The following is a 27,890-nucleotide window of genomic DNA, read 5'->3' on the forward strand; positions in this document are numbered from 1 at the left end:
ATTAAGGAAGTGTGGAAGATGAATGATTTATATAATTATAGTACATGTTAAAATATAACCACTCGCTTTCATTTACGTCCAGTGTAGGTAGGGATCAGGCTAACCCTTAGTTGTTGGCTGTAAGTCCAGTGTAGGTAGGGATCAGGCTAACCCTTAGTTGTTGGCTGTGAGTCCAGTGTAGGTAGGGATCAGGCTAACCCTTAGTTGTTGGCTGTAAGTCCAGTGTAGGTAGGGATCAGGCTAACCCTTAGTTGTTGGCTGTAAGTCCAGTGTAGGTAGGGATAAGGCTAACCCTTAGTTGTTGGCTGTAAGTCCAGTTTAGGTAGGGATAAGGCTAACCCTTAGTTGTTGGCTGTAAGTCCAGTGTCGGTAGGGATAAGGCTAACCCTTAGTTGTTGGCTGTAAGTCCAGTGTAGGTAGGGATAAGGCTAACCCTTAGTTGTTGGCTGTAAGTCCAGTGTAGGTAGGGATAAGGCTAACCCTTAGTTGTTGGCTGTAAGTCCAGTGTAGGTAGGGATAAGGCTAACCCTTAGTTGTTGGCTGTAAGTCCAGTTTAGGTAGGGATAAGGCTAACCCTTAGTTGTTGGCTGTAAGTCCAGTTTAGGTAGGGATAAGGCTAACCCTTAGTTGTTGGCTGTAAGTCCAGTGTAGGTAGGGATCAGGCTTACCCTTAGTTGTTGGCTGTAAGTCCAGTGTAGGTAGGGATAAGGCTAACCCTTAGTTGTTGGCTGTAAGTCCAGTTTAGGTAGGGATAAGGCTAACCCTTAGTTGTTGGCTGTAAGTCCAGTGTAGGTAGGGATAAGGCTAACCCTTAGTTGTTGGCTGTAAGTCCAGTTTAGGTAGGGATAAGGCTAACCCTTAGTTGTTGGCTGTAAGTCCAGTGTAGGTAGGGATCAGGCTAACCCTTAGTTGTTGGCTGTAAGTCCAGTTTAGGTAGGGATAAGGCTAACCCTTAGTTGTTGGCTGTAAGTCCAGTGTAGGTAGGGATCAGGCTAACCCTTAGTTGTTGGCTGTAAGTCCAGTGTAGGTAGGGATAAGGCTAACCCTTAGTTGTTGGCTGTAAGTCCAGTGTAGGTAGGGATAAGGCGAACCCTTAGTTGTTGGCTGTAAGTCCAGTGTAGGTAGGGATAAGGCTAACCCTTCGTTGTTGGCTGTAAGTCCAGTGTAGGTAGGGATCAGGCTAACCCTTAGTTGTTGGCTGTAAGTCCAGTGTAGGTAGGGATCAGGCTAACCCTTAGTTGTTGGCTGTGAGTCCAGTGTAGGTAGGGATCAGGCTAACCCTTAGTTGTTGGCTGTAAGTCCAGTGTAGGTAGGGATCAGGCTAACCCTTAGTTGTTGGCTGTAAGTCCAGTGTAGGTAGGGATAAGGCTAACCCTTAGTTGTTGGCTGTAAGTCCAGTTTAGGTAGGGATAAGGCTAACCCTTAGTTGTTGGCTGTAAGTCCAGTGTCTGTAGGGATAAGGCTAACCCTTAGTTGTTGGCTGTAAGTCCAGTGTAGGTAGGGATAAGGCTAACCCTTAGTTGTTGGCTGTAAGTCCAGTGTAGGTAGGGATAAGGCTAACCCTTAGTTGTTGGCTGTAAGTCCAGTGTAGGTAGGGATAAGGCTAACCCTTAGTTGTTGGCTGTAAGTCCAGTTTAGGTAGGGATAAGGCTAACCCTTAGTTGTTGGCTGTAAGTCCAGTTTAGGTAGGGATAAGGCTAACCCTTAGTTGTTGGCTGTAAGTCCAGTGTAGGTAGGGATCAGGCTTACCCTTAGTTGTTGGCTGTAAGTCCAGTGTAGGTAGGGATAAGGCTAACCCTTAGTTGTTGGCTGTAAGTCCAGTTTAGGTAGGGATAAGGCTAACCCTTAGTTGTTGGCTGTAAGTCCAGTGTAGGTAGGGATAAGGCTAACCCTTAGTTGTTGGCTGTAAGTCCAGTTTAGGTAGGGATAAGGCTAACCCTTAGTTGTTGGCTGTAAGTCCAGTGTAGGTAGGGATCAGGCTAACCCTTAGTTGTTGGCTGTAAGTCCAGTTTAGGTAGGGATAAGGCTAACCCTTAGTTGTTGGCTGTAAGTCCAGTGTAGGTAGGGATCAGGCTAACCCTTAGTTGTTGGCTGTAAGTCCAGTTTAGGTAGGGATAAGGCTAACCCTTAGTTGTTGGCTGTAAGTCCAGTGTAGGTAGGGATAAGGCTAACCCTTAGTTGTTGGCTGTAAGTCCAGTGTAGGTAGGGATAAGGCTAACCCTTAGTTGTTGGCTGTAAGTCCAGTGTAAGTAGGGATAAGGCTAACCCTTAGTTGTTGGCTGTAAGTCCAGTGTAGGTAGGGATAAGGCTAACCCTTAGTTGTTGGCTGTAAGTCCAGTGAAGGTAGGGATCAGGCTAACCCTTAGTTGTTGGCTGTAAGTCCAGTGTAGGTAGGGATAAGGCTAACCCTTAGTTGTTGGCTGTAAGTCCAGTGTAGGTAGGGATAAGGCTAACCCTTAGTTGTTGGCTGTAAGTCCAGTTTAGGTAGGGATAAGGCTAACCCTTAGTTGTTGGCTGTAAGTCCAGTGTAGGTAGGGATCAGGCTAACCCTTAGTTGTTGGCTGTAAGTCCAGTGTAGGTAGGGATCAGGCTAACCCTTAGTTGTTGGCTGTAAGTCCAGTGTAGGTAGGGATAAGGCTAACCCTTAGTTGTTGGCTGTAAGTCCAGTGTAGGTAGGGATAAGGCTAACCCTTAGTTGTTGGCTGTAAGTCCAGTGTAGGTAGGGATAAGGCTAACCCTTAGTTGTTGGCTGTAAGTCCAGTGTAGGTAGGGATCAGGCTAACCCTTAGTTGTTGGCTGTAAGTCCAGTGTAGGTAGGGATAAGGCTAACCCTTAGTTGTTGGCTGTAAGTCCAGTGTAGGTAGGGATAAGGCTAACCCTTAGTTGTTGGCTGTAAGTCCAGTTTAGGTAGGGATAAGGCTAACCCTTAGTTGTTGGCTGTAAGTCCAGTGTAGGTAGGGATCAGGCTAACCCTTAGTTGTTGGCTGTAAGTCCAGTGTAGGTAGGGATCAGGCTAACCCTTAGTTGGGGTTACACATAAGGTCCAGGTGGGTCATGGGTCATTTGTGGTGTCATCCTCATCTCTGTCATCTCCAGGCGCTGCTGGATCCATTGCAAGTAGCGAGACAGCTTGGTGAACAACAGGGTTTGTCCACAGCCATGTGACGTGGGTGGCGAAAGGTGCAAGCCTGTTAGGAACGCTGTACCCCTCTCCACAGTCACAACGGGGGTCCCGGACAAAAGGCTGCAGTTCCTCATTAGTCCTGGTTTGAGGTCTGTCTCATTAAACCTAGTCAACTCAGTCCCACAGAAGCCCTTCTGGCTCCCCATACAGAACATCTTGTTGGTGAGGGGCTGGGAGACGTTCACCTGGTTCTGACAGCCCTCCGCATGCAGGTAGGAGAGAACAGGGGGGCCGTGGGGTTGCCCCCGGAACTTATCCGGACCCCTGGCCACCCCCTCCCTTCCTGGACTCATCAACACGTTCTCACTGAAATCCTTAGTGGGCAGGCACAGGTGGGAGACAGAGGTGCCGAAGGGAAGGGGCTCATTCAGTCTCACCAAGGCCAGGTCGTCCTCCAGACTGCCTCTCTCGTGGCGGTTGTGAACGTACAGTTGGGTCGATAGATGGATCCTCACACTATTATTTGAGGCACCTTAGAGGATGAAAGGAAACTGTTAGATTTCAGAAAGATTTGAATCTACCTGAGCTGGAGGTTTATACACTAACAGATCAAACGTCAGTGTTTTTATCGCTGTGGGACTCGCCTGTCTGCATGCTGTGGACTTTCTTTCCCATGTACAGGCAGCTAGCTGAGGTCAGGACCGCCTGAGGCCCCAGGATCACCCCGCTACACAGCTCTGCACCAGCCTCATCCACAAACACCACCTGCCAATCGCAAAGCCACAGGTTAAAGGGGAAGTTCAGTATTTCACAACTTATTGTTCCTCACCTTGAAAGTAGTCTATAGGCCAGGAGAAACAGACTCCCCCTCACCTTGTTCTACGTTGTGCTGGTAGGGGAGGAACTTACTTGCCATGGACAGCGGTTGTGTGGACAGACGTGATAGGCTGTGTTGATTTGGTTTGTTGGCTGGAGTCTTCCACAGGGGTGCTTAACTAAGGAAACAGAGACGTCTCTATTTAAAGTGTGTGAGAGAGGGAGTGTTACAGATGTCTAATTCAAAAGAATAGGTAGATGTTAACCTGCAGGTATGCAGCTCCTCTTATCACTGTGAATCTTGTACCCCGTGGTGCAGGAGCACTGGTATGCTCCAAAGTTGGGACTGCAGAAGTGGTCACAGGAGAAGGGCCCCTTGGTGGGGCACTGAGAGCTATCTGTCACGACACACAAACATATCTCTTAGCCTACTCGCATAAATATGAACACACACATTCACACACACTCATAAAGAGTTGTAATGTAGGTGTTCTTTGGACCTATTTCACAGTTCTTCCCGTGGTACAGCTCTGTGCAGCTACAGGTGAAACCTCCAATGCTGTCCTTGCAGCTGCCGCCATGGAGACAGGGATTGGGTTTGCACTGGTCCCCATCTGAGGAGGAAGAAGAAGGGAGGGGATTCAATATCTGGAGTCGGGAGAAAACCCAACACCCCTCTGCCGCGATTCAAAAGAATGAGACATACCTACGTAGACATTCCAGAAAGTGTCCTATTGAGGTATGAGAGAGAGAGACAATGGACACAGGGTTTAAATCAGAAAACTACTGCATTAGTTATGGATAAGGGGATTTCCTATGTTGTCAGATCAGTGCAGTTGAAGGAAAGGAGTCAAGGAAAGGAATGCATTTTAGACTATTGAGATGCACCCTGTAGGCCTAAACTGCTCACAGTTTTGGGTGTGTCTTCAAAGTACTCCCTGGCCTCCTCGTAGTTGCAGGTCTCCTCATAACACTCTCTCTCCAGGTTCCCCTGAAGCATCTCCTCCAAGAAGAACGCATTCGCTCTCTTCGACCGTAGGAAGACCGTGCTGGCGTGCGCAGGGGGTCTGAACACTGAGGGTTGGAGGAAGAGCAGGAGAGGAGGAGGTAGATGAGGAGGGGAAGCGGATGAAGAGGAGGGAAAGGAGGAGGAGGTGGACGAAGAGGAGGAGAGGAAGGGAAGGAGAAGGGGGAGGTGGATGAACGGGAGGAGAGGAGGGGAAGGAGGAGGAGGTGGACGAAGAGGAGGAGAGGAAGGGAAGGAGGAGGGGGAGGTGGATGAACGGGAGGAGAGGAGGGGAAGGAGGAGGGGGAGGTGGATGAACGGGAGGAGAGGAGGGGAAGGAGGAGGAGGTGGACGAAGAGGAGGAGAGGAAGGGAAGGAGAAGGGGGAGGTGGATGAACGGGAGGAGAGGAGGGGAAGGAGGAGGGGGAGGTGGATGAACGGGAGGAGAGTAGGGGAAGGAGGAGGAGGTGGACGAAGAGGAGGAGAGGAAGGGAAGGAGGAGGGGGAGGTGGATGAACGGGAGGAGAGGAAGGGAAGGAGGAGGGGGAGGTGGATGAACGGGAGGAGAGGAGGGGAAGGAGGAGGGGGAGGTGGATGAACGGGAGGAGGAGGGGAGGGGAACGGGAGGAGAGGAAGGGAAGGAGGAGGGGGGAGGTGGATGAACGGGGGAGAAGTGGGGAGGAGGGGAGGTGGATGACGGGAGGAGAGGAGGGGAGGAGGAAGGAGGAGAAGGGGAGGTGGATGAGGGAAGGGAAGGAGGAGGGGGAGGTGGATGAACAGGAGGAGAGGATGAAGAGGAGGAGGAAGGAGGGGAGGTGGATGAACGGGAAGGAGGAGGAGGGGGAAAGGAGGAGGGGGGAGGTGGATGAACGGGAGGAGAGGAGGGGAAGGAGGAGGAGGTGGGAACGGGAGGAGAGGAGGGGAGGAGGGGGAAGGGAGAAGGGGGAGGTGGATGAACGGGAGGAGAGGAGGGGAAGGAGGAGGGGAGGTGGATGAACGGGAGGAGGAGGGGAAGGAGGAGGAGGTGGACGAAGAGGAGGAGAGGAAGGGAAGGAGGAGGGGGAGGTGGATGAACGGGAGGAGAGGAAGGGAAGGAGGAGGGGGAGGTGGATGAACGGGGGGAGAGGAGGGGAAGGAGGAGGGGGAGGTGGATGAACGGGAGGAGAGGAGGGGAAGGAGGATGAACGGGAGGAGAGGAGGGGAAGGAGGATGAACGGGAGGAGAGGAGGGGAAGGAGGAGGGAGAAGACATAGGGAACAACAACAACTGAAAAGTGAGACAAACCAGAAGTGACTCAGTATTCATTTTTCTCCTTCCAGGTTGAGGATAATATGTTAAATGGTGGAAAGTTAAACATGAAGAGTTTTCACTTTAAGTGGTCCCATCATTGAGTTTCATGCCATTTAATGACATACAGAACAGTTTGTTTAATGTATACCTGTTGAGGCTGCTAAGGGGACAAAACATGGTTTTCGTACCGTTCCATTTACTCCAGTCCATCTATTAAACTCCATTCCAGACATTATTATGAGCCGTTCTCTCCTCAGCAGCCTCCACTACTGCATACACAACACTATGCTGGTCATATGTAGACTGGAAAACTATGCTAGCAAAGTCATTGTCAGCCTGAAGGTATGATTAACAAAATGTCTACTTGGTCCTGTAGCTTTCACAGTGCAGTGGCTTACCTCTCCCATAGCTGCAGACCAGGAGGACACTGCTCAGAAGAGAGAGAGACAGAAACCACCATTGCCTCCACGAGCCCATTGCAATCCACATCCACACCGTACCCACAAGCCTCTCTGCCTGTGCCAAGGTCCTGTCTGTAGCCCTGTCTATCTCTCTCTCTCTCTTGCGCTCTCTCTCTATCTTTCTGTCTTACACACACAACCATGCTGGCGGGTTAACATTGCCAAGTAAACCCCCACCCGCCTGCCAGCCCAAATGTCCGTTTTTAGTCATTGCTGTATACGCCAACAAAGTTATGTGGTGTGAATTTCTCCAGGATAGTGTAATTTATGTGGATCTCCCTGTCACCTGACGTAATAAATGTAGCTGGTGCCAGCTCTAGATAGTTTAAAGATGGTGCCTCATTAGCAATTGTATGTAATATAATATCTACCAAATATGCTTCTAATATGCTAATGTTATGAAGATGAATTGAGATGAAACGTTCAGTAAAACTCATTGTATCTCATGAGGTCTTCACAAACACAATGTCCCACAGATGGACTCTAGACTGTACACACAGTAGAGCAAACAGCAAATCCATCTATCCTTGTGTGCTCGGTACTTACACCAGCAATGATTCAAGTCAATGGTGACCTTTGAACCCTGCTGTTTTTCTGATACGATCGATTCAGTTTGTACTTTAAAAAAACAGGAACAGTAGGAACATTTCTGTCTAATGGCACTCCTGACTCAACTTCATATTGTGTAATGTAGTTTAATGTTGGTATGTGATGACTGGACATTCAAACAAAACATGTTTTTTTCCTTTACCTTAAGTTACTTGGTCATGGATACATTTTGTGAAAAACAATGATAAACCACACAACAATGTTTATTGCCCATAATTCCCCAAGCCTCTTTAATGATTGGTTCTCCTCTCTCCTTTGTCTCCCTCAAACCCACATCATTGAGTGCATTCCACCTGCCCCCCTCGTCTTCCTCTTCCCTCCCTCCTTGGGGAGAAACTTCCCCATGACCGCCCGGATCCAGTCGATGTACTTGGACACCTGCGTGTAGATGCCGTACTTGCCCTCACGGGCGCACCCCTCGCCCCAGCTCACCACCCCCGTCACGAACCAAGTGTCTCTGTAACGGGTGACGTGGGGTCCTCCGCTGTCTCCCTGGCATGCGTCCTTCTTCTCCTTATCGTAGCCGGCGCAGAACATGCGGTTGGAGATCTTGTGCTGGCTGGACTGAAGGCAGGTGGCCCGGGGTACGTAGGGCACGGTCAGACGCAGCAGGATGGTGGATGGCTGCTTGGCCTCCCCCACACGGCCGAACCCACTCACCAGCCCGTCATGCTGTTTCATCAACACCTTGTATTGATAAGTAGACAGGACACCATTATGTTAGGTTCAGGAACATCTTTACTAAGATATAAACCATAGACAGATTCATTATAAACTGTATGTTTATCTGCATCACTGGATAAAACCAGATGTGTCACACAGAGAATTATGTGTAGTACTTCATGCTATACAGACCTTCTCTGCAAAGTCTCGTTCGGGCAGGCAGGCAGGGAGGATGAACTGGGTGAACTTGATAGGGTCCTTCAGCATGACGAGGGAGATGTCGTTGTGATAGGTGGTGGAGATGTAGGACCTGTGGATGAACACCTGTTCCACCTGGTGGATGGCCTCCCGCCCATCCTTCACCTCCGTGTCAAACTCTCCTGAAGGCAGATGGACCAATGGGGAGGTTTGATTTCAATCAATTCAATTTGTTTGATAGGCTGCTACAACTTAGGCTATGTATGGGTGGTATGGTTATTGACTGTTGTTATTTCACCCAGTTAGCAACTATGCTGTACACAGCAATATACTTTTCTGATAATGAAGTTTTGTGATTATGGCACAATTATATTATATAGGATATGATTAACTTAAAAACAATTCCCAGATGTAGAGCCCACTGTTAAAGGTGATTGGCTAACGGTACCTACCGAGGACAACGTAAAAGGAGCGTGTCTGGTTCATGCAATGTGCTGCCGTTAAGATGAAGTATTTATTCAGGATGGTTCCTCCACAGAAGCCCCTGTCCTCGTGGTTTACCAGGAAAGCCTGTGGAGAGAGGGAGAGAAGGAGAGAGAGAAATAATGAGAGGGAGAGAGAGAAAGATAGAGGAAGAGAGAAACAGATAGACAGAGAAAAAGAGAAAGAAAGAATGAAAGCGAGAGAGAGAGAAAGAAAGAGAGACAAAGAGATATATATATATGAGAGAGAGAGAGAGAAATAAAGAGAAAGACAGAGTTGCAGAAACAAACAACCCTGAACGCTATTTAGAGGGAACCCCACTAGAGGTTTCTCTACTCTACCTGCCAGGGACATTCTCCAGGAGGACACTCCTCCCCATTGACAATACGGGTGTTGCCTCTCGCCTCGGCAAAGACTGGCTTCTCCTTCACCATTTCAATAACGTCATCCTCAAATGCAAATTGGATTTCTCTCTGTTGGGTTACGTTCCAGGCCGTTTCCCTGATAGGGTCCTCCATCATGTTGGTCTTTTCAGTGGTGTTGGTGGCAGTGGTGTTAGGCTGGTAGAAGAAGATGCTGCGGGTGTTCTTGGATACCACAAAGCCACACTTAAAGGCCTCTTCAATGACAAAAGGGCAACAATGTTATTAGGTACTAACTAAGCCCAACCTCCAACCTACTACCAGTCCATGTTGGAGAATGGATCATAGATAATTTCTCTTTCTCTCTCTCTCTCTCTCTCTCTCTCTCTCTCTCTCTCTCTCTCTCTCTCTCTCTCTCTCTCTCTCACTCTGTTCTCTCTCTCTCTCTCTCTCTCTCTCTCTCTCTCTCTCTCCTCTCCTCTCCTCTCCTCTCCTCTCCTCTCCTCTCCTCTCACCGTTGGAAAGGCAGGACTTGTCGTCTGTGTCCAGATAGTAGCCATCAGCACAGGAGCATTGCACACTGTCCTTCTTCACTTGGCAGAAGTGATCGCAGTCGCCATTCTTATTCTCACACAGCTCAGGAATGGCTGCAGAACAGCATCACATCAAGGATCCAGATTAGACACAGATCACAGTCATGATTAGAGCCAGGTGTTGTTTCTGACTATGGAGTAACTTGGAGTCAAGATATTTCTAGCGTCTATGTGGGAGTCGGGAATGAGATTGCTTGTCAAATTTCAAGAGCAAAGGGAGAAGAAGACATACCAATCTCACAGTTGTACCCCTGGAATCCAGCGAGACAGAAGCAGGTGTACATCCCAATCCCGTCCTTGCAGACGCCATTGTGGACACATGGCTTAGAAACACAGGCATCTCCATCTGTGAAACACAGTTTATTTCTTGCCATGGGCCTACCAGTACAGCAACACCAAACACACTGCAAACAATCAATTCATGAATTGAAAATAGCCCATTGTTCTGGTGTGTGGTCGTGAGTCCTTTACTTCCTGATCTGATTCGGTTGACCCCAATCTGACCCCAACCTGACTCCAACCCAGCTCTAATCAGACAACTCCATGTGATCCAATCCCTAGCCTCTTGCGCCAAACCCTTAGCCTCAACAGACTCCTGGGCCTTACCGTAATATGTGTTCCAGAATTCAGTCTGAGGGAAAGAGGTAAAAAGAGACACAAATATCACAAATTCAAACCAGAAAGGTCAAGATTCCAAAAACAAAGGAATTTCTGGTTGAAATCATGAGCGTGTAAAGGTGGTGTGAATGAGTGCAAAGTGAGGAGTGACTAAACAGGAATGTGATTTATGTGACTGGAACGCAAACAGACATGTGTTTCCGGTTTAAAGAGAGATAGATAGAAACAAAGATGGAGAATGGCAATTTACAGTCAGTTTGTCGTCCTCAAAGATCTCCCTCGCCTCCTCTCTGTCACAGCGTTCCTCGATACACTCTCTCTCCATGTCTCCCTGCCGCCACTCCTCAAATGGGCTGTTGGCCCGCCGCCGCCGGTTCAGAACCTGGTTAGCATCGTCACTGTTCAGGAAGACTGGGGACACAGGGAAAAATCGGTATCAGTAGCAGCAGGGCACCATCGTCATCACCCTCATCATCATCACCATCGTCATCTTCATCATCACCATCGTCATCTTCATCACCATCTTCATCACTATCATCATCATCATCATCACTATCATTACCATAATCATCACCATATTAATGACTGTCATCGTCATCATCATCTTTTCCATCTTTTCCATCAATTAGGCTGTTGTCATCATCACAGCATGCTTGTCTAGCACACAGTCATCACAATCATCAAAGTAATCAGAGATACAGACACACCATAAAATATATCAACACACACATCCCAGTCACCCGCCCTCACCCGTACTCACACACTGACCGCAATCACTGACACTGACTAAACCCCAGAGTCTCCCTCACTTTCTCTCTACATAACTATTTGTCAACCGTTTGAGACGGTGGGGTGTTTGAACGTACCGTCGGAGGCCACGACGTGCAGCAGCAGGAGAAGGAAACAGGTTTGGGACAGCCGAAACATGGCCTGATCTCTGGGTGAGGCACCTCTCTACTCCTGGCTGCTCTGTGGAGCACAACTCTGGAGAGAGCAGGCGGAGAGGGAGGGCAATGACCTGAGAGACAGGAAGAGAGAGAACATGCTGAAGAGAGAGGGAGAGGAAGGAATGTGTGTGTGTTTGTGTGTGTGGGGGGGGGTAGAAAATAAAAAGGGGAAGAGAGAAAGGGGGAGGACAAGAGGGATTAGGGATGTTTGAGAGAGAAAGAGTACAGAGAGAGAGGGAGGACTCACTTCAAATCCAGTCTTCACCATTCAGAGAGGCAAGGCCTTGTCCAGACCACCATTTAACTCTGCACTCTTCAGCATGACAGACAGCCCTTAATTAGCCAATCAGAACAGCTCTCAGGAAGGGGCACACAATCCTCAGTGATCATGTGAGGTCCAAATCACTGAGCTAATATTGACACTAAAGGATCTATTCCAATGGTTTAGCCTGCTGTGTTGTGGTGCCTTAAACGGATAATCGAAAGAAATGCGTATGACCCAGATAATATGCATTTCAGAGAAAATACCATGTAGATAAGCTTCTGCTGAAGTGTGGCTATGGATACATTTGGACTTTTCATTCACTCACACACATGAACACACACACAAATAACACAGAGGCAAAGATTTAGTTTGTCAGCGAGTAATGTTTATTCTTCAGCTATCAGAGAGGGAACTTTGGAAGTAAATGTACGTATTGGGAAGCAAACATTCTGTATGGCATCACGTCAAACATTCTGTATGGTATCAGGTCAAACATACTGTATGGCATCAGGTCAAACATTCTGTATGGCATCAGGTCAAACATTCTGTATGGCATCAGGTCAAACATTCTGTATGGCATCAGGTCAAACATTCTGTATGGCATCAGGTCAAACATTCTGTACGGCATCAGGTCAAACATTCTGTACGGCATCAGGTCAAACATTCTGTACGGCATCAGGTCAAACATTCTGTACGGCATCAGGTCAAACATTCTGTACGGCATCAGGTCAAACATTCTGTACGGCATCAGGTCAAACATTCTGTACGGCATCAGGTCAAACATTCTGTACGGCATCAGGTCAAACATTCTGTACGGCATCAGGTCAAACATTCTGTACGGCATCAGGTCAAACATTCTGTATCAGGTCAAACATTCAGGTCAAACATTCTGTACGGCATCAGGTCAAACATTCTGTACGGCATCAGGTCAAACATTCTGTACGGCATCAGGTCAAACATTCTGTACGGCGTCAGGTCAAACATTCTGTACGGCGTCAGGTCAAACATTCTGTACGGCGTCAGGTCAAACATTCTGTACGGCGTCAGGTCAAACATTCTGTACGGCGTCGGGTCAAACATTCTGTACGGCGTCGGGTCAAACATTCTGTACGGCGTCGGGTCAAACATTCTGTATGGCATCAGGTCAAACATTCTGTATGGCGTCAGGTCAAACATTCTGTATGGCATCAGGTCAAACATTCTGTATGGCGTCAGGTCATCCAAATCACCACTTGAAATATACAGTTCACATTAAGAGTCAAATGAAAAGAATAGCAGAGTGAAAAGATGTCTTCTTACAAAGTGATGAAACAGGACGATATGCTACACCATTAGCATGATATACTGTAGCTTCCATTGTACTATAAAAATATCTAGTAATGTCATGTGACAATAGATTCAATGTAATGACAATTGGTGTTGTGTGGTGACTGGTGACAAATTTAATGGGAGTTAGCCAATGCTCTGCACATTGGGAGGTGGTGGCAATAACTTCTCCGTAGCCTGCTGAATCTGAACCTCATCTAATGCCATCTCTAGCAGGAATGGCATCACTGGGGCACTGACTGAAGGCACTGGGGCACTGACTGAAGGCACTGGGGCACTGACTGAAGGCACTGGGGCACTGACTGAAGGCACTGGGGCACTGACTGAAGGAGCATTCATCACCTCCTCAGCCCAGTCCAGGTAGTTGGCTACGGTAGTGTAGACGCCATAGAAACTCTGTTTGGGGCAGCCCTTCCCCCAGCCCACCACGCCCATCAGGAAGTGGGTGGTCCCGTAGTAAGTGACCAGGGGGCTCCCGTCGTACCCCCTACAGGCCGCCTGGTTCCCCTTCATGTAGCCGGCAGACAGCATGTTCTGGGTGAAGTTGAAGCCACTCTTGAGGGTGCACTCAGAGTTGGGCAGGATGGGCACGGCTAGCCTGCGGAGGAAGGGCGAGGAGGGGGCTGGCGGGGTGCCAGGTTTGGGATCGTTGCCCCCGTTGGTGCGCTTCCCCCAGCCGCTAAGGGTGTGAAAGCGGACGGCCGCCAGCTCGCTCTTGGTGAAGTGTTGCTGAGGCAGGCAGATGGGTACAGCGTCAGGGCCCAGAATTACAGGCCCTCTCAGACGCAGCAGGGCGATGTCACTGTCACCTGTTGCTGGGTCGTACAGGTTGTAGGGTATGGCTCTGGCCACGGGGATCCTCTGCTCGCTGCCCTCTTCTACGTCAATGTTGTGTTCCCCTGGAAACAGTGTTGTTCATTAGGACAGTGTTTTGTTATGCGACATAGGGACACAAATAATGTTCTCACTATATGTTTCTAGATGCTCTATGAAAGGCACACAACCCACACCGTAACCTACCTGTGACCACCATCAGGTCCTTGGTGTCTCTATCCACGACACAGTGGGCAGCAGTGATGACCCAGTCAAGATGAACTATTGTTTTACATTTTAATTTTTTTAAATTTCACCTTTATTTAACCAGGTAGGCTAGTTGAGAACAAGTTCTCATTTGCAACTGCGACCTGGCCAAGATAAAGCATAGCAGTGTGAACAGACAAGACAGAGTTACACATGGAGTAAACAATTAACAAGTCAATAACACAGTAGAAAAAAAGGGGAGTCTATGTACATTGTGTGCAAAAGGCATGAGGAGGTAGGCGAATAATTAACATTTTGCAGATTAACACTGGAGTGATAAATGATCAGATGGTCATGTACAGGTAGAGATATTGGTGCGCAAAAGAGCAGAAAAGTAAATCAATAAAAACAGTATGGGGATGAGATAGGTAAATTGGGTGGGCTATTTACCAATAGATTATGTACAGCTGCAGCAATCGGTTAGCTGCTCAGATAGCAGATGTTTGAAGTTGGTGAGGGAGATAAGTCTCCAACTTCAGCGAATTTTGCAATTCGTTCCAGTCACAGGCAGCAGAGTACTGGAACGAAAGGCGGCCAAATTAGGTGTTGGCTTTAGGGATGATCAGTGAGATACACCTGCTGGAGCGCGTGCTACGGATGGGTGTTGCCATCGTGACCAGTGAACTGAGATAAGGCGGAGCTTTACCTAGCATGGATTTGTAGATGACCTGGAGCCAGTGGGTCTGGCGACGAATATGTAGCGAGGGCCAGCCGACTAGAGCATACAAGTCGCAGTGGTGGGTGGTATAAGGTGCTTTAGTGACAAAACGGATGGCACTGTGATAAACTGCATCCAGTTTGCTGAGTAGAGTGTTGGAAGCCATTTTGTAGATGACATCGCCGAAGTCGAGGATCGGTAGGATAGTCAGTTTTACTTGGGTAAGCTTGGCAGCATGAGTGAAGGAGGCTTTGTTGCGGAATAGAAAACCGACTCTTGATTTGATTTTCGATTGGAGATGTTTGATATGAGTCTGGAAGGAGAGTTTGCAGTCTAGCCAGACACCTAGGTACTTATAGATGTCCACATATTCAAGGTCGGAACCATCCAGGGTGGTGATGCTAGTCGGGTGTGCGGGTACAGGCAGCGAACGGTTGAAAAGCATGCATTTGGTTTTACTAGCGTTTAAGAGCAGTTGGAGGCCACGGAAGGAGTGTTGTATGGCATTGAAGCTCGTTTGGAGGTTAGATAGCACAGTGTCCAATGACGGGCCGAAAGTATATAGAATGTCGTCTGCGTAGAGATGGATCAGGGAATCGCCCGCAGCAAGAGCAACATCATTGATATATACAGAGAAAAGAGTCGGCCCGAGAATTGAACCCTGTGGCACCCCCATAGAGACTGCCAGAGGACCGGACAGCATGCCCTCCGATTTGACACACTGAACTCTGTCTGCAAAGTAATTGGTGAACCAGGCAAGGCAGTCATCCGAAAAACCGAGGCTACTGAGTCTGCCCGATAAGAATATGGTGATTGACAGAGTCGAAAGCCTTGGCAAGGTCGATGAAGAGGGCTGCACAGTACTGTCTTTTATCGATGGCGGTTATGATATCGTTTAGTACCTTGAGTGTGGCTGAGGTGCACCCGTGACCGGCTCGGAAACCAGATTGCACAGCGGAGAAGGTACGGTGGGATTCGAGATGGTCAGTGACCTGTTTGTTGACTTGGCTTTCGAAGACCTTAGATAGGCAGGGCAGGATGGATATAGGTCTGTAACAGTTTGGGTCCAGGGTGTCTCCCCCTTTGAAGAGGGGGATGACTGCGGCAGCTTTCCAATCCTTGGGGATCTCAGACGATATGAAAGAGAGGTTGAACAGGCTGGTAATAGGGGTTGCGACAATGGCAGCGGATAGTTTCAGAAATAGAGGGTCCAGATTGTCAAGCCTAGCTGATTTGTACGGGTCCAGGTTTTGCAGCTCTTTCAGAACATCTGCTATCTGGATTTGGGTAAAGGAGAACCTGGAGAGGCTTGGGCGAGGAGCTGCGGGGGGGGTGTTAGCCGAGGTTGGAGTAGCCAGGCGGAAGGCATGGCCAGCCGTTGAGAAATGCTTATTGAAGTTTTCGATAATCATGGATTCATCGGTGGTGACCGTGTTACCTAGCCTCAGTGCAGTGGGCAGCTGGGAGGAGGTGCTCTTGTTCTCCATGGACTTCACAGTGTCCCAGAACTTTTTGGAGTTGGAGCTACTATGACCCCACCACACAGACTCGTGCCTTTATGCTCCAATAGGACCTGCAACCACCAGTCCCATCACAAAGACAAATTGGCCACTCATCCATCACATCTCATTGTACATAAACCAAAATAATACTGTGGAATTATATAATGCCTAATGGAAGAGGTGGTAATAGATACTAACCTAGTTAATATTACACCCTTTGACTTCAAGGATAGTGGTTGTATGGGAATGACTGTGGTTTAGTTATTCTACCAACTATGCCCCTGTGTGGCTGAGTTGGTAGATCATGGTGCTTGCAATTCCAGCATGGCGGGTTTAATTCCCATGGGGGACAAGCACAAAAAATGCACTCACTACTCTAAATCCCTCTGGATAAGAGTGTCTGCTAAATTACGAAAATGTATAAGGGTAGTATTGGCCAATCAAATGTGAAAGAGAGGGATGGATCCATTGTGCTCTCCAGCAAGGCGTTGATGTGTTACCTGCCATGGACAGGCTCCTTTGGGACAGTGGTTCCCACCATCTAGTTTGACTTGTGCCTGGCTCATCAGAGCTTCCAAGCCTGGGATTTTACCACACGGATACTGAACTGATAATAGACAGACAGACAAGTTGTTGTTTCTAACTCTGATCATACATCAACAAATACACGTTGGCTCCTTTTGTTTCTGTTAATATTACAGTCTGTTCGTAACAAACAGGGATTTCCCATCTTTAACAAAACATCTGGGCTCATCTACTGTCCGTTACAGTTGGTACCTTGTGCAACACACTCTCTTCCGTCCTCTCCCAGGGCATAACCAGGAGCGCAGGAACATTTGCGTCTTGACCCAGAACTGTTACAGAAGTGCTCGCACTCCCCGTTAAGGAAGAGGCATTTCAGGGTGTCCTCAAACACTACAGTATGTTGGGAGAAAGGGGAAAGGCAAGTAGGATGAGCAGAATGGGGTCAACATATAATATCAGCCCACTAGTAAATGTGGGCAACACTTCACATTAGGGTGCTCTTACTACTGCGGAATTACAGTAAACTATTGGGATGAAACTATTGTGAAAACCAGTGTTGCTTAATCCTGGTCCTGGAAACCCAAAGGGGGTGCACATTTTGGTTTTTGCCCTAGCACTACACATCTGAGTACACATACTTTCTTAACACTTATTTTTCTTAAAACTGCATTGTTGGTTAAGGGCTTGTCTGTAAGCATTTTACTGTAAGGTCTGTTGTATTCTGAGCATGTGACAAACAACATTAGATTTGATTCAACTAATCAACTGATAATCTAACATTTGATTAGTGGAATCAGGTGTGCAGTGCGAGGGCACAACCAGAAATGTGCTCCCCTTTGGGACCCCAGGACCAGGATTAAGAAACACTGGTGTAAACTATTGGTATAAAAATGGCAGCTAGGAATTCTCTTCCTACCTGTCTGACAGTATTTTCCTTCATAGCCTCCCAGACACTGACATGTGTAAGAGTCATCCATGTAAACACAAGTTCCATTGTTTTTGCATGGGTTGACCAGGCAGGGATCCTGACCTTAGAGGGATCAATAGGGTAAAGGATATGACATTTGCTCTTTGACATGCTGGACATTTCTTGTGCAAATAAATTAGGAATGTGAAAACATACATGGTAGTACCATATTGGATTTTATACAACAATATAATTGGCATTTTATGAAAATGAATGAAAGCACATTTGAAAGCAATACTCTTATCATATATTTTAGGCTGGTTGGAATTTTTTGTGTACAGTCCACATAGAAAAATCTGATTTACCCGTGTATGTCAACCAAAACCTTTTCTGTGGAAACAAACCATACATAGTCAGTTTTAAAAGTTCTTTGGAATTCTCACATGTTCCTATGCATTGCTAAATATTTCATTCAAATAAAATAAAATACTGCTTCAATCAAAGTAATAGCAAATATTTCAAGTGAAATTACAACAAAATTGCACCGTTTGGGCGTCGTCCTCGAAAACTTCCCGAGCCTCTTCATAGTTACAAATTTCCTAGACACACTCGCGCTCGATGTTGCCCTGAAACAACTCCTCGAAGTAGCCGCTGTTGGCGCGCCTTGCTCTGTCAAGCACCAGGTGCGCATCATCCTTCTTCAAGAAGACTTAAACATCGAATGACAATACATAAAGGAAAGACAACAACTGACATTTTGCACCTCTCCATCTTAAAAATAAATATGACTTTATCATTTAACTAACTGTAACGCTGGATTCAAAATATATGTTTTCGAAACAAACTTACCAGCGGCAGAAATGACATTTTAAATGGCCCAAAGTGCACAATTTGTTTTCAGCAGCATCGTGGCGGACCTGAATCACCCAGAACTGAAGCGGTTTGAGGTAAACAATGCCAGCTCATATGACTCCCACTCACTCCAACAGCTCACTCCCACTGCCCTGCAAACAGTTGCCACATCTGGGTGATGGTGGCCAGACCTGAACCAGAGGATTAGGCCTATGTCTTACACTACATGGACAAAAGAATGTGGACACACCTTCAAATAAGTGGATTCGGCTATTTCAGTCACACCAGTTGCGGACGTGTATACAATCAAGCACACCGCCATGCAATCTCCATAGACAATCAATGTCAGTAGAATGGCCCGTACTGAGCTCAGTGAGCTCAGTCAGTTCCTCAAATCTCTGCTCTGTTAGAGCTGGGCAACTGTAAGTGCTGTTATTGTGAAGTGGAAACTTCTAGGAATAAGAATGCCTCAGCCGGTAAATGGTAGGCCACACAAGCTCACAGAACTGGACCGCCAAGTTCTTAGCGCTTAAACAAATTCTGTCCTCGGCTGCAACACTCACTACCGAGTTCCAAACAGCCTCTGGGAGCAGAATCAGCGCAAGAACTGTTAGTCGAGAGCTTCATGAAATGGGTTTCCATGGCCGAGCAGATGCACAAAAGCCTAAGATCACCATCCACAATGCCAAGTGTCGGCTGGAGTGGTGTAAAGCTCGTCGCAATTGGACTCTGGAGCAGTGGAAATGCATTCTCTTGAGTGATGAATCACGCTTCACCATCTGGACGAATATGGGTTTGGTAGATGCCAGGAAAACACTACCTGCCCCAATGCATAGTGCCAAATGTAAAGTTTGGTGGAGGAGGAATAATGTTCTGGGGTTCTTTTTAATAGTTCAGGCTAGGGCCCTTAGTTTCAGTGAAGGGAAATCTGAACGCTACAACATACAATGACATTCTAGAAAATTCTGTGCTTGCAACATTGTGGCAACAGTTTTGGAATGAGATCTTCGACAAACAGCTGTCCAAATACTTTTGGCCATGTATTGTATCTTAAATATGACCTTTGATCCCTATATTTACCTGTTATAATACATTTTTCACTATCCTTTGTAATATCAGAATCGTTCACAATCGTTCACATATTTGATTTCATGATATGCATCATTGAATGTATGTAGCTCAAATCAAATCAAATGTATTGATAAAGTCCTTCTTAAATCAGCTGATATCTAAAGGTGCTGTACAGAAACCCAGCCTAAAACCCCAAACATCAAGCAATGCAGGTGTACAAGCACGGTGGCTAGGAAAAACTCCCTAGAAAGGCCAGAACCTAGGAAGAAACCTAGAGAGGAACCAGGCTATGAGGGGTGGTCTGTCCTCTTCTGGCTGTGCCGGGAGATTTTAACAGAACATAGCCAACATGTTCAAATGTTCATAGATGACCAGCAGGGTCAAATAATAATAATCACAGTGGTTGTCGAGGGTGCAACAGGTCAGCACCTCAGGCGTAAATGTCTGTTGGCTTTTCATATCTGATAATTTAGAGTATCTCTACCGCTCCTGCTGTCTCTAGAGAGTTGAAAACAGCAAGTCTGGGACAGGTAGCATGTCCGGTGAACAGGTCAGGGTTCCATAGCCGCAGGCAGAACAGTTGAAACTGGAGCAGCAGCACGGCCAGGTGGACTGAGGACAGCAAGGAGTCATCAGGCCAGGTCATCCTGAGGCATAGTCGTAGGGCTATGCATTTACATTTAAGTCATTTAGCAGACGCTCTTATCCAGAGCGACTTACAAATATGCCTCAGGATGACACAGCCCTCCATGTGCTCGCCAGAGGTAGCCTGACTGCCATTAGGTACCGAGATGAGATCCTCAGACCCCTTGTGAGACCATATGCTGGTGCGGTTGGCCCTGAGTTCCTCCTAATGCAAGACAATGCTAGACCTCATGTGGCTGGAGTGTGTCAGCAGTTCCTGCAAGAGGAAGGCATTGATGCTATGGACTGGCCCCCGACCGTTCCCCAGACCTGAATCCAATTGAGCACATCTGGGACATCATGTCTCGCTCCATCCACCAACACCACGTTGCACCACAGACTGTCCAGGAGTTGGCGGATGCTTTAGTTCAGGTCTGGGAGGAGATCCCTCAGGAGACCATCCGCCACCTCATCAGGAGCATGCCCAGGCATTGTAGGGAGATCATACAGGCACGCGGAGGCCACACACACTACTGATTTGGACTTGTTTTAAGGACATTACATCAAAGTTGGATCAGCCTGTAGTGTGGTTTTCCACTTTAATTTTGAGTGTGACTCCAAATCCAGACTTCCATGGGTTGATAAATTTGATTTCCATTGATCATTTTTGTGTGATTTTGTTGTCAGCACATTCAACTACCGTATGTATGGAAAAAAGTATTTAATAAGAACATTTCATTCATTCAGATCTAGGATGTGTTATTTTAGTGTTCCCTTTATTTTTTTTGAGCAGTGTATCTTGTTGTATGGGAGTCTTAGCAATACAATGTTCACAGGCTGATGAAGGAATGTTGAGACAAGTTGGAATGTTCACATGCAACATTCTATTGTGTGGATCTCATCTTAAAAACCATAGGATTTGGTTAATGTTTGCCATCTGATCTAATGATTTACCTAGACTGACTCATGATTGAAAGTACAATGTTACAAATAGCCGAACTACATATTTGTTTTATGAAAATCGGTCATACTGGGAAGTAATACCAGTCCAAGAGATCCATATCTGGTAGTATATTGGTTTTATCATTGCCATCTGTAATAGTCTGTTGTATAGCAATACTCAGCATGCTAAGATTAAAGGTGTGATCTGCTATTTGTTGAGTTGCCCCAGCAAGTTAACATGAATATTTAGGTAAACACAAATTATCTTATTATTCCAATGGTTTAGCCTGCTATGTTGTGGTGCCTTGCCCGAATGGCAAATCTAAATAAATGCGTATGACCCAGATAATATGCATTTCAGAGAAAATACCATGTAGATAAGCTACTGCTGAAGTGTGGCTATGGATACTTTTCACTCACACACATAAACACACACACAAATAACACAAAGGAGGCAAAGATTTAGTTTGTCAGCGAGTAATGTTTATTCTTCAGCTATCAGAGAGGAAACTTTGGAAGTAAATGTACGTATTGGGAAGCAAACATTCTGTATGGCATCACGTCAAACATTCTGTATGGCATCACGTCAAACATTCTGTATGGCATCACGTCAAACATTCTGTATGGCATCACGTCAAACATTCTGTATGGCATCAGGTCAAACATTCTGTATGGCATCAGGTCAAACATTCTGTATGGCATCAGGTCAAACATTCTGTATGGCATCAGGTCAAACATTCTGTACGGCATCACGTCAAACATTCTGTACGGCATCAGGTCAAACATTCTGTACGGCATCACGTCAAACATTCTGTACGGCATCACGTCAAACATTCTGTACGGCATCACGTCAAACATTCTGTACGGCATCAGGTCAAACATTCTGTACGGCATCAGGTCAAACATTCTGTATGGCATCAGGTCAAACATTCTGTATGGCATCACGTCAAACATTCTGTATGGCATCACGTCAAACATTCTGTATGGCATCACGTCAAACATTCTGTATGGCATCACGTCAAACATTCTGTACGGCATCACGTCAAACATTCTGTATGGCATCAGGTCAAACATTCTGTATGGCATCACGTCAAACATTCTGTATGGCATCACGTCAAACATTCTGTATGGCATCACGTCAAACATTCTGTATGGCATCACGTCAAACATTCTGTATGGCATCACGTCAAACATTCTGTATGGCATCACGTCAAACATTCTGTACGGCATCACGTCAAACATTCTGTACGGCATCACGTCAAACATTCTGTACGGCATCAGGTCAAACATTCTGTACGGCATCAGGTCAAACATTCTGTACGGCATCAGGTCAAACATTCTGTATGGCATCAGGTCAAACATTCTGTATGGTATCAGGTCAAACATACTGTATGGCGTCAGGTCAAACATTCTGTATGGCGTCAGGTCAAACATACTGTATGGCGTCAGGTCAAACATTCTGTATGGCGTCAGGTCAAACATACTGTATGGCGTCAGGTCAAACATACTGTATGGCGTCAGGTCAAACATTCTGTATGGCGTCAGGTCAAACATTCTGTATGGCGTCAGGTCAAACATTCTGTATGGCGTCAGGTCAAACATTCTGTATGGCGTCAGGTCAAACATTCTGTATGGCGTCAGGTCAAACATTCTGTATGGCGTCAGGTCAAACATTCTGTATGGCGTCAGGTCAAACATTCTGTATGGCATCAGGTCATACAAATCACCACTTGAAATATACAGTTCACATTAAGAGTCAAATGAAAAGAATAGCAGAGTGAAAAGATGTCAGCTTACAAAGTAATGAAACAGGACGATATGCTACACCATTAGCATGATATACTGTAGCTTCCATGTACTATAAAAATATCTAGTAATGTCATGTGACAATAGATTCACTGTAATGACAATTGGTGTTGTGTGGTGACTGGTGACAAATTTTATGGGAGTTAGCCAATGCTCTGCACATTGGGAGGTGGTGGCAATAACTTCTCCGTAGCCTGCTGAATCTGAACCTCATCTAATGCCATCTCTAGCAGGAATGGCATCACCGGGGCACTGACTGAAGGCACTGGGGCACTGACTGGAGGAGCATTCATCACCTCCTCAGCCCAGTCCAGGTAGTTGGCTACGGTAGTGTAGACGCCATAGTAACCCTGTTTGGGGCAGCCCTTCCCCCAGCCCACCACGCCCATCAGGAAGTGGGTGGTCCCGTAGTAAGTGACCAGGGGGCTCCCGTCGTCCCCCCTACAGGCCTCCTGGTTTCCCTCCATGTAGCCGGCACACAGCATGTTCTGGGTGAAGTTGAAGCCACTCTTGAGGGTGCACTCAGAGTTGGGCAGGATGGGCACGGCTAGCCTGCGGAGGAAGGGCGAGGAGGGGGCTGGCGGGATGCCAGGTTTGGGATCGTTGCCCCCGTTGGTGCGCTTCCCCCAGCCGCTAAGGGTGTGAAAGCGGACGGCCGCCAGCTCGCTCTTGGCAAAGTGTTGCTGAGGCAGGCAGATGGGTACAGCGTCAGGGCCCAGAGTTACAGGCCCTCTCAGACGCAGCAGGGCGATGTCACTGTCACCTGTTGCTGGGTCGTACAGGTTGTAGGGTATGGCTCTGGCCACGGGGATCCTCTGCTCGCTGCCCTCTTCTACATCAATGTTGTGTTCCCCTGGAAACAGTGTTGTTCATTAGGACAGTGTTTTGTTATGTGACATAGGGACACAAATAATGTTCTCACTATATGTTTCTAGATGCTCTATGAAAGGCACACAACCCACACCCACACCGTAACCTACCTGCGACCACCATCAGGTCCTTGGTGTCTCTATCCACGACACAGTGGGCAGCAGTGATGACCCAGTCAGGATGAACTATGACCCCACCACACAGACTAGTGCCTTTATGCTCCAATAGGACCTGCAACCACCAGTCCCATCACAAAGACAAATTGGCCACTCATCCATCACATCTCATTGTACATAAACCAAAATAATACTGTGGAATTATATAATGCCTAATGGAAGAGGTGGTAATAGATACTAACCTAGTTAATATTACACCCTTTGACTTCAAGGATAGTGGTTGTATGGGAATGACTGTGGTTTAGTTATTCTACCAACTATGCCACATAATGCCCTGTGTGGCTGAGTTGGTAGATCATGGTGCTTGCAATTCCAGCATGGTGGGTTTAATTCCCATGGGGGACAAGCACAAAAAATGCACTCACTACTCTAAATCCCTCTGGATAAGAGTGTCTGCTAAATTACGAAAATGTATAAGGGTAGTATTGGCCAATCAAATGTGAAAGAGAGGGATGGATCCATTGTGCTCTCCAGCAAGGCGTTGATGTGTTACCTGCCATGGACAGGCTCCTTTGGGACAGTGGTTCCCACCGACTAGTTTGACTTGTGCCTGGCTCATCAGAGCTTCCAAGCCTGGGATTTTACCACACGGATACTGAACTGATAATAGACAGACAGACGATCAACAAATACACGTTGGCTCCTTTTGGTTCTGTTAATATTACAGTCTGTTCGTAACAAACAGGGATTTCCCATCTTTAACAAAACATCTGGGCTCATCTACTGTCCGTTACAGTTGGTACCTTGTGCAACACACTCTCTTCCGTCCTCTCCCAGGGCATAACCAGGAGCGCAGGAACATTTGCGTCTTGACCCAGAACTGTTACAGAAGTGCTCGCACTCCCCGTTAAGGGAGAGGCATTTCAGGGTGTCCTCAAACACTACAGTATGTTGGGAGAAAGGGGAAAGGCAAGTAGGATGAGCAGAATGGGGTCAACATATAATATCAGCCCACTAGTAAATGTGGGCAACACTTCACATTAGGGTGCTCTTACTACTGCGGAATTACAGTAAACTATTGGTATGAAACGATTGTGAAAACCGGTGTTGCTTAATCCTGGTCCTGGAAACCCAAAGGGGTTGCACATTTTGGTTTTTGCCCTAGCACGACACATCTGAGCGCACATACTTTCTTAACACTTATTTTTCTTAAAACTGCATTGTTGGTTAAGGGCTTGTCTGTAAGCATTTTACTGTAAGGTCTGTTGTATTCTGAGCATGTGACAAACAACATTAGATTTGATTCAACTAATCAACTGATTATCTAACATTTGATTAGTGGAATCAAGTGTGCAGTGCGAGGGCACAACCAGAAATGTGCTCCCCTTTGGGACCCCAGGACCAGGATTAAGAAACACTGGTGTAAACTATTGGTATAAAAATGGCAGCTAGGAATTCTCTTCCTACCTGTCTGACAGTATTTTCCTTCATAGCCTCCCAGACACTGACATGTGTAAGAGTCATCCATGTAAACACAAGTTCCATTGTTTTTGCATGGGTTGACCAGGCAGGGATCCTGACCTTAGAGGGATCAATAGGGTAAAGGATATGACATTTGCTCTTTGACATGCTGGACATTTCTTGTGCAAATAAATTAGGGATGTGAAAACATACATGGTAGTACCATATTGGATTTTATACAACAATATAATTAGCATTTTATGAAAATGAATGAAAGCACATTTGAAAGCAATACTCTATCATATATTTTAGGCTGGTTGGAATTTGTGTACAGTCCACATAGAAAAATCTGATTTACCCGTGTATGTCAACCAAAACCTTTTCTGTGGAAACAAACCATACATAGTCAGTTTTAAGAGTTCTTTGGAATTCTCACATGTTCCTATGCATTGCTAAATATTTCATTAAATTAAATTAAAATAGTGCTTCAATTGAAGTAATAACAAATATTTCACCAAGTGAAATTACTACAAAATTGCACCGTTTGGGCGTCGTCCTCGAAAACTTCCCGAGCCTCCTCATAGTTACAAATTTCCTCGACACACTCGCGCTCGAGATTGCCCTGTTTCACCTCCTCGAAGTAGCCGCTGTTGGCGCGCCTTGCTCTGTCAAGCACCAGGTGCGCATCATCCTTCTTCAAGAAGACTTAAACATCGAATGACAAACCATAAAAGAAAGACAACAACTGACATTTGGCACCTCTCCATCTTAAAAAAAAGACTTTATCATTTAACTAACTGTAACGCTGGATTCAAAATATATGTTTTCGAAACAAACTTACCAGCGGCAGAAATGACAGTTGAAATGGCCCAAAGTGCACAAAATGTTTTCAGCAGCATCGTGGCGGACCTGAATCACCCAGAACTGGAGCGATTTGAGGTAAACAATGCCAGCTCATATGACTCCCACTCTCTCCAACAGCTCACTCCCACTGCTCTGCAAACAGTTGCCACATCTGGGTGATGGTGACCAGACCTGAACCAGAGGATTAGGCCTATGTCTTACACTACATGGACAAAAGATTGTGGACACACCTTCAAATGAGTGGATTCGGCTATTTCAGTCACACCAGTTGCTGACGTGTATGCAATCGAGCACACAGCCATGCAATCTCCATAGACAAACAATGTCAGTAGAATGGCCCGTACTGAGCTCAGTGAGCTCAGTCAGTTCCTCAAATTTCTGCTCTGTTAGAGCTGGGCAACTGTAAGTGCTGTTATTGTGAAGTGGAAACTTCTAGGAATAAGAATGCCTCAGCCGGTAAAGTGGTAGGCCACACAAGCTCACAGAACTGGACCGCCAAGTTCTTAGCGCTTAAACAATTTCTGTCCTCGGCTGCAACACTCACTACCAAGTTCCAAACTGCCCCTGGGAGCAGAATCAGCGCAATAACTGTTAGTCGAGAGCTTCATGAAATGGGTTTCCATGGCCGAGCAGATGCACGAAAGCCTAAGATCACAATGTCAAGCATCGGCTGGAGTGGTGTAAAGCTCGTCGCCATTGGACTCTGGAGCAGTGGAAATGCATTCTCTTGAGTGATGAATCACGCTTCACCATCTGGACGAATATGGGTTTGGCAGATGCCAGGAAAACACTACCTGCCCCAATGCATAGTGCCAAATGTAAAGTTTGGTGGAGGAGGAATAATGTTCTGGGGTTCTTTTTAATGGTTCAGGCTAGGGCCCTTAGTTTCAGTGAAGGGAAATCTGAACGCTACAACATACAATGACATTCTAGAAAATTCTGTGCTTGCAACATTGTGGCAACAGTTTTGGAATGAGATCTTCGACAAACAGCTGTCCAAATACTTTTGGCCATGTATTGTATCTTAAATATGACATTTGATCCCTATATTTACCTGTTATAATACATTTTTCACTATCCTTTGTAATATCATAATCGTTCACAATCGTTCACATATTTTAATTCATGATATGCATCATTGAATGTATGTAGCTCAAATCAAATCAAATGTATTGATAAAGTCCTTCTTACATCAGCTGATATCTCAAAGTGCTGTACAGAAACCCAGCGTAAAACCCCAAACAGCAAGCAATGCAGGTGTAGAAGCACGGTGGCTAGGAAAAACTCCCTAGAAAGGCCAGAACCTAGGAAGAAACCTAGAGAGGAACCAGGCTATGAGGGGTGGTCAGTCCTCTTCTGGCTGTGCCGGGTGGAGATTTTAACAGAACATAGCCAACATGATAGGCTTGATTACCAACAACGACGAGACGGCCTACAGGGAGGAGGTGAGGGCCCTCGGAGTGTGGTGTCAGGAAAATAACCTCACACTCAACGTCAACAAAACTAAGGAGATGATTGTGGACTTCAGGAAACAGCAGAGGGAACACCCCCCTATCCACATTGATGGAACAGTAGTGGAGAGGGTAGTAAGTTTTAAGTTCCTCGGCGTATACATCACAGACAAACTGAATTGGTCCACCCACACAGACAGCATCGTGAAGAAGGCGCAGCAGCGCCTCTTCAACCTCAGGAGGCTGAAGAAATTTGGCTTGTCACCAAAAGCACTCACAAGCTTCTACAGATGCACAATCGAGAGCATCCTGTCAGGCTGTATCACCGCCTGGTACGGCAACTGCTCCGCCCACAACCGTAAGGCTCTCCAGAGGGTAGTGAGGTCTGCACAACGCATCA

At 46.6% G+C, this 27,890-nt stretch overlaps 4 protein-coding genes, 1 long non-coding RNA gene and 1 pseudogene across 22 annotated transcripts; 1 reads left to right on the forward strand and 5 right to left on the reverse strand.

Annotated features, from left to right (window-relative positions):
• Positions 1 to 61: 61 nt before the first annotated feature.
• On the forward strand, positions 62 to 3,010 carry LOC127924376 (uncharacterized). 16 transcript variants are annotated; one of them, XR_008117748.1, is made up of 11 exons: positions 62 to 181; positions 417 to 463; positions 558 to 651; positions 699 to 886; positions 1,263 to 1,403; positions 1,545 to 1,732; positions 1,780 to 2,061; positions 2,109 to 2,296; positions 2,344 to 2,578; positions 2,673 to 2,813; positions 2,861 to 3,010. It is a non-coding gene; the product is annotated as an uncharacterized LOC127924376 (long non-coding RNA). The 16 variants fall into 16 exon arrangements; XR_008117740.1 differs by lacking the exon at positions 558 to 651 and having other exon boundaries at positions 69 to 181; positions 417 to 510; positions 746 to 886; XR_008117741.1 differs by having other exon boundaries at positions 93 to 228; positions 417 to 651.
• On the reverse strand, positions 2,330 to 6,867 carry prozb (protein Z, vitamin K-dependent plasma glycoprotein b). Its single transcript, XM_052509033.1, has 8 exons — positions 6,635 to 6,867; positions 4,851 to 5,014; positions 4,647 to 4,671; positions 4,441 to 4,554; positions 4,207 to 4,338; positions 4,034 to 4,119; positions 3,769 to 3,889; positions 2,330 to 3,656 (listed from the first exon to the last, which is right to left on the reverse strand). Exons 1-8 carry the CDS (start codon positions 6,723 to 6,725, stop codon positions 3,031 to 3,033), a joined length of 1,359 nt encoding a protein of 452 aa, XP_052364993.1. The 5' UTR covers positions 6,726 to 6,867; the 3' UTR covers positions 2,330 to 3,030.
• A 509-nt stretch (positions 6,868 to 7,376) lies between these two features.
• f10 (coagulation factor X) lies at positions 7,377 to 11,434 on the reverse strand. Its single transcript, XM_035767209.2, has 10 exons — positions 11,418 to 11,434; positions 11,090 to 11,241; positions 10,474 to 10,634; positions 10,212 to 10,236; positions 9,838 to 9,951; positions 9,528 to 9,659; positions 8,992 to 9,269; positions 8,620 to 8,737; positions 8,162 to 8,349; positions 7,377 to 7,993 (listed from the first exon to the last, which is right to left on the reverse strand). The coding sequence occupies exons 2-10, from the start codon at positions 11,148 to 11,150 to the stop codon at positions 7,571 to 7,573; spliced, it is 1,500 nt and encodes a 499-aa protein (XP_035623102.1). The 5' UTR covers positions 11,151 to 11,241; positions 11,418 to 11,434; the 3' UTR covers positions 7,377 to 7,570.
• Positions 11,435 to 12,887: 1,453 nt separating this feature from the next.
• LOC118380225 (coagulation factor VII-like) lies at positions 12,888 to 20,107 on the reverse strand (annotated as a pseudogene).
• A 1,276-nt stretch (positions 20,108 to 21,383) lies between these two features.
• LOC127924375 (uncharacterized) lies at positions 21,384 to 22,632 on the reverse strand. 3 transcript variants are annotated; one of them, XM_052509039.1, is made up of 2 exons: positions 21,988 to 22,632; positions 21,384 to 21,891 (listed from the first exon to the last, which is right to left on the reverse strand). In XM_052509039.1, the coding sequence occupies exons 1-2, from the start codon at positions 22,630 to 22,632 to the stop codon at positions 21,421 to 21,423; spliced, it is 1,116 nt and encodes a 371-aa protein (XP_052364999.1). In that variant the 3' UTR covers positions 21,384 to 21,420. The 3 variants fall into 3 exon arrangements, with proteins under 3 accessions (XP_052364999.1, XP_052364998.1, XP_052364997.1); XM_052509038.1 differs by having other exon boundaries at positions 21,384 to 21,915; XM_052509037.1 differs by having other exon boundaries at positions 21,384 to 21,939.
• Positions 22,324 to 26,196, reverse strand: LOC127924374 (coagulation factor VII-like). Its single transcript, XM_052509032.1, has 8 exons — positions 26,017 to 26,196; positions 25,717 to 25,880; positions 25,534 to 25,558; positions 25,182 to 25,295; positions 24,518 to 24,655; positions 24,268 to 24,374; positions 23,709 to 23,829; positions 22,324 to 23,581 (listed from the first exon to the last, which is right to left on the reverse strand). Exons 1-8 carry the CDS (start codon positions 26,072 to 26,074, stop codon positions 22,872 to 22,874), a joined length of 1,437 nt encoding a protein of 478 aa, XP_052364992.1. The 5' UTR covers positions 26,075 to 26,196; the 3' UTR covers positions 22,324 to 22,871.
• Positions 26,197 to 27,890: the final 1,694 nt, after the last annotated feature.

This window comes from Oncorhynchus keta, unplaced genomic scaffold, assembly GCF_023373465.1.
Source record: "Oncorhynchus keta strain PuntledgeMale-10-30-2019 unplaced genomic scaffold, Oket_V2 Un_contig_3981_pilon_pilon, whole genome shotgun sequence".
Taxonomy (NCBI): Eukaryota; Metazoa; Chordata; class Actinopteri; order Salmoniformes; family Salmonidae; genus Oncorhynchus; species Oncorhynchus keta.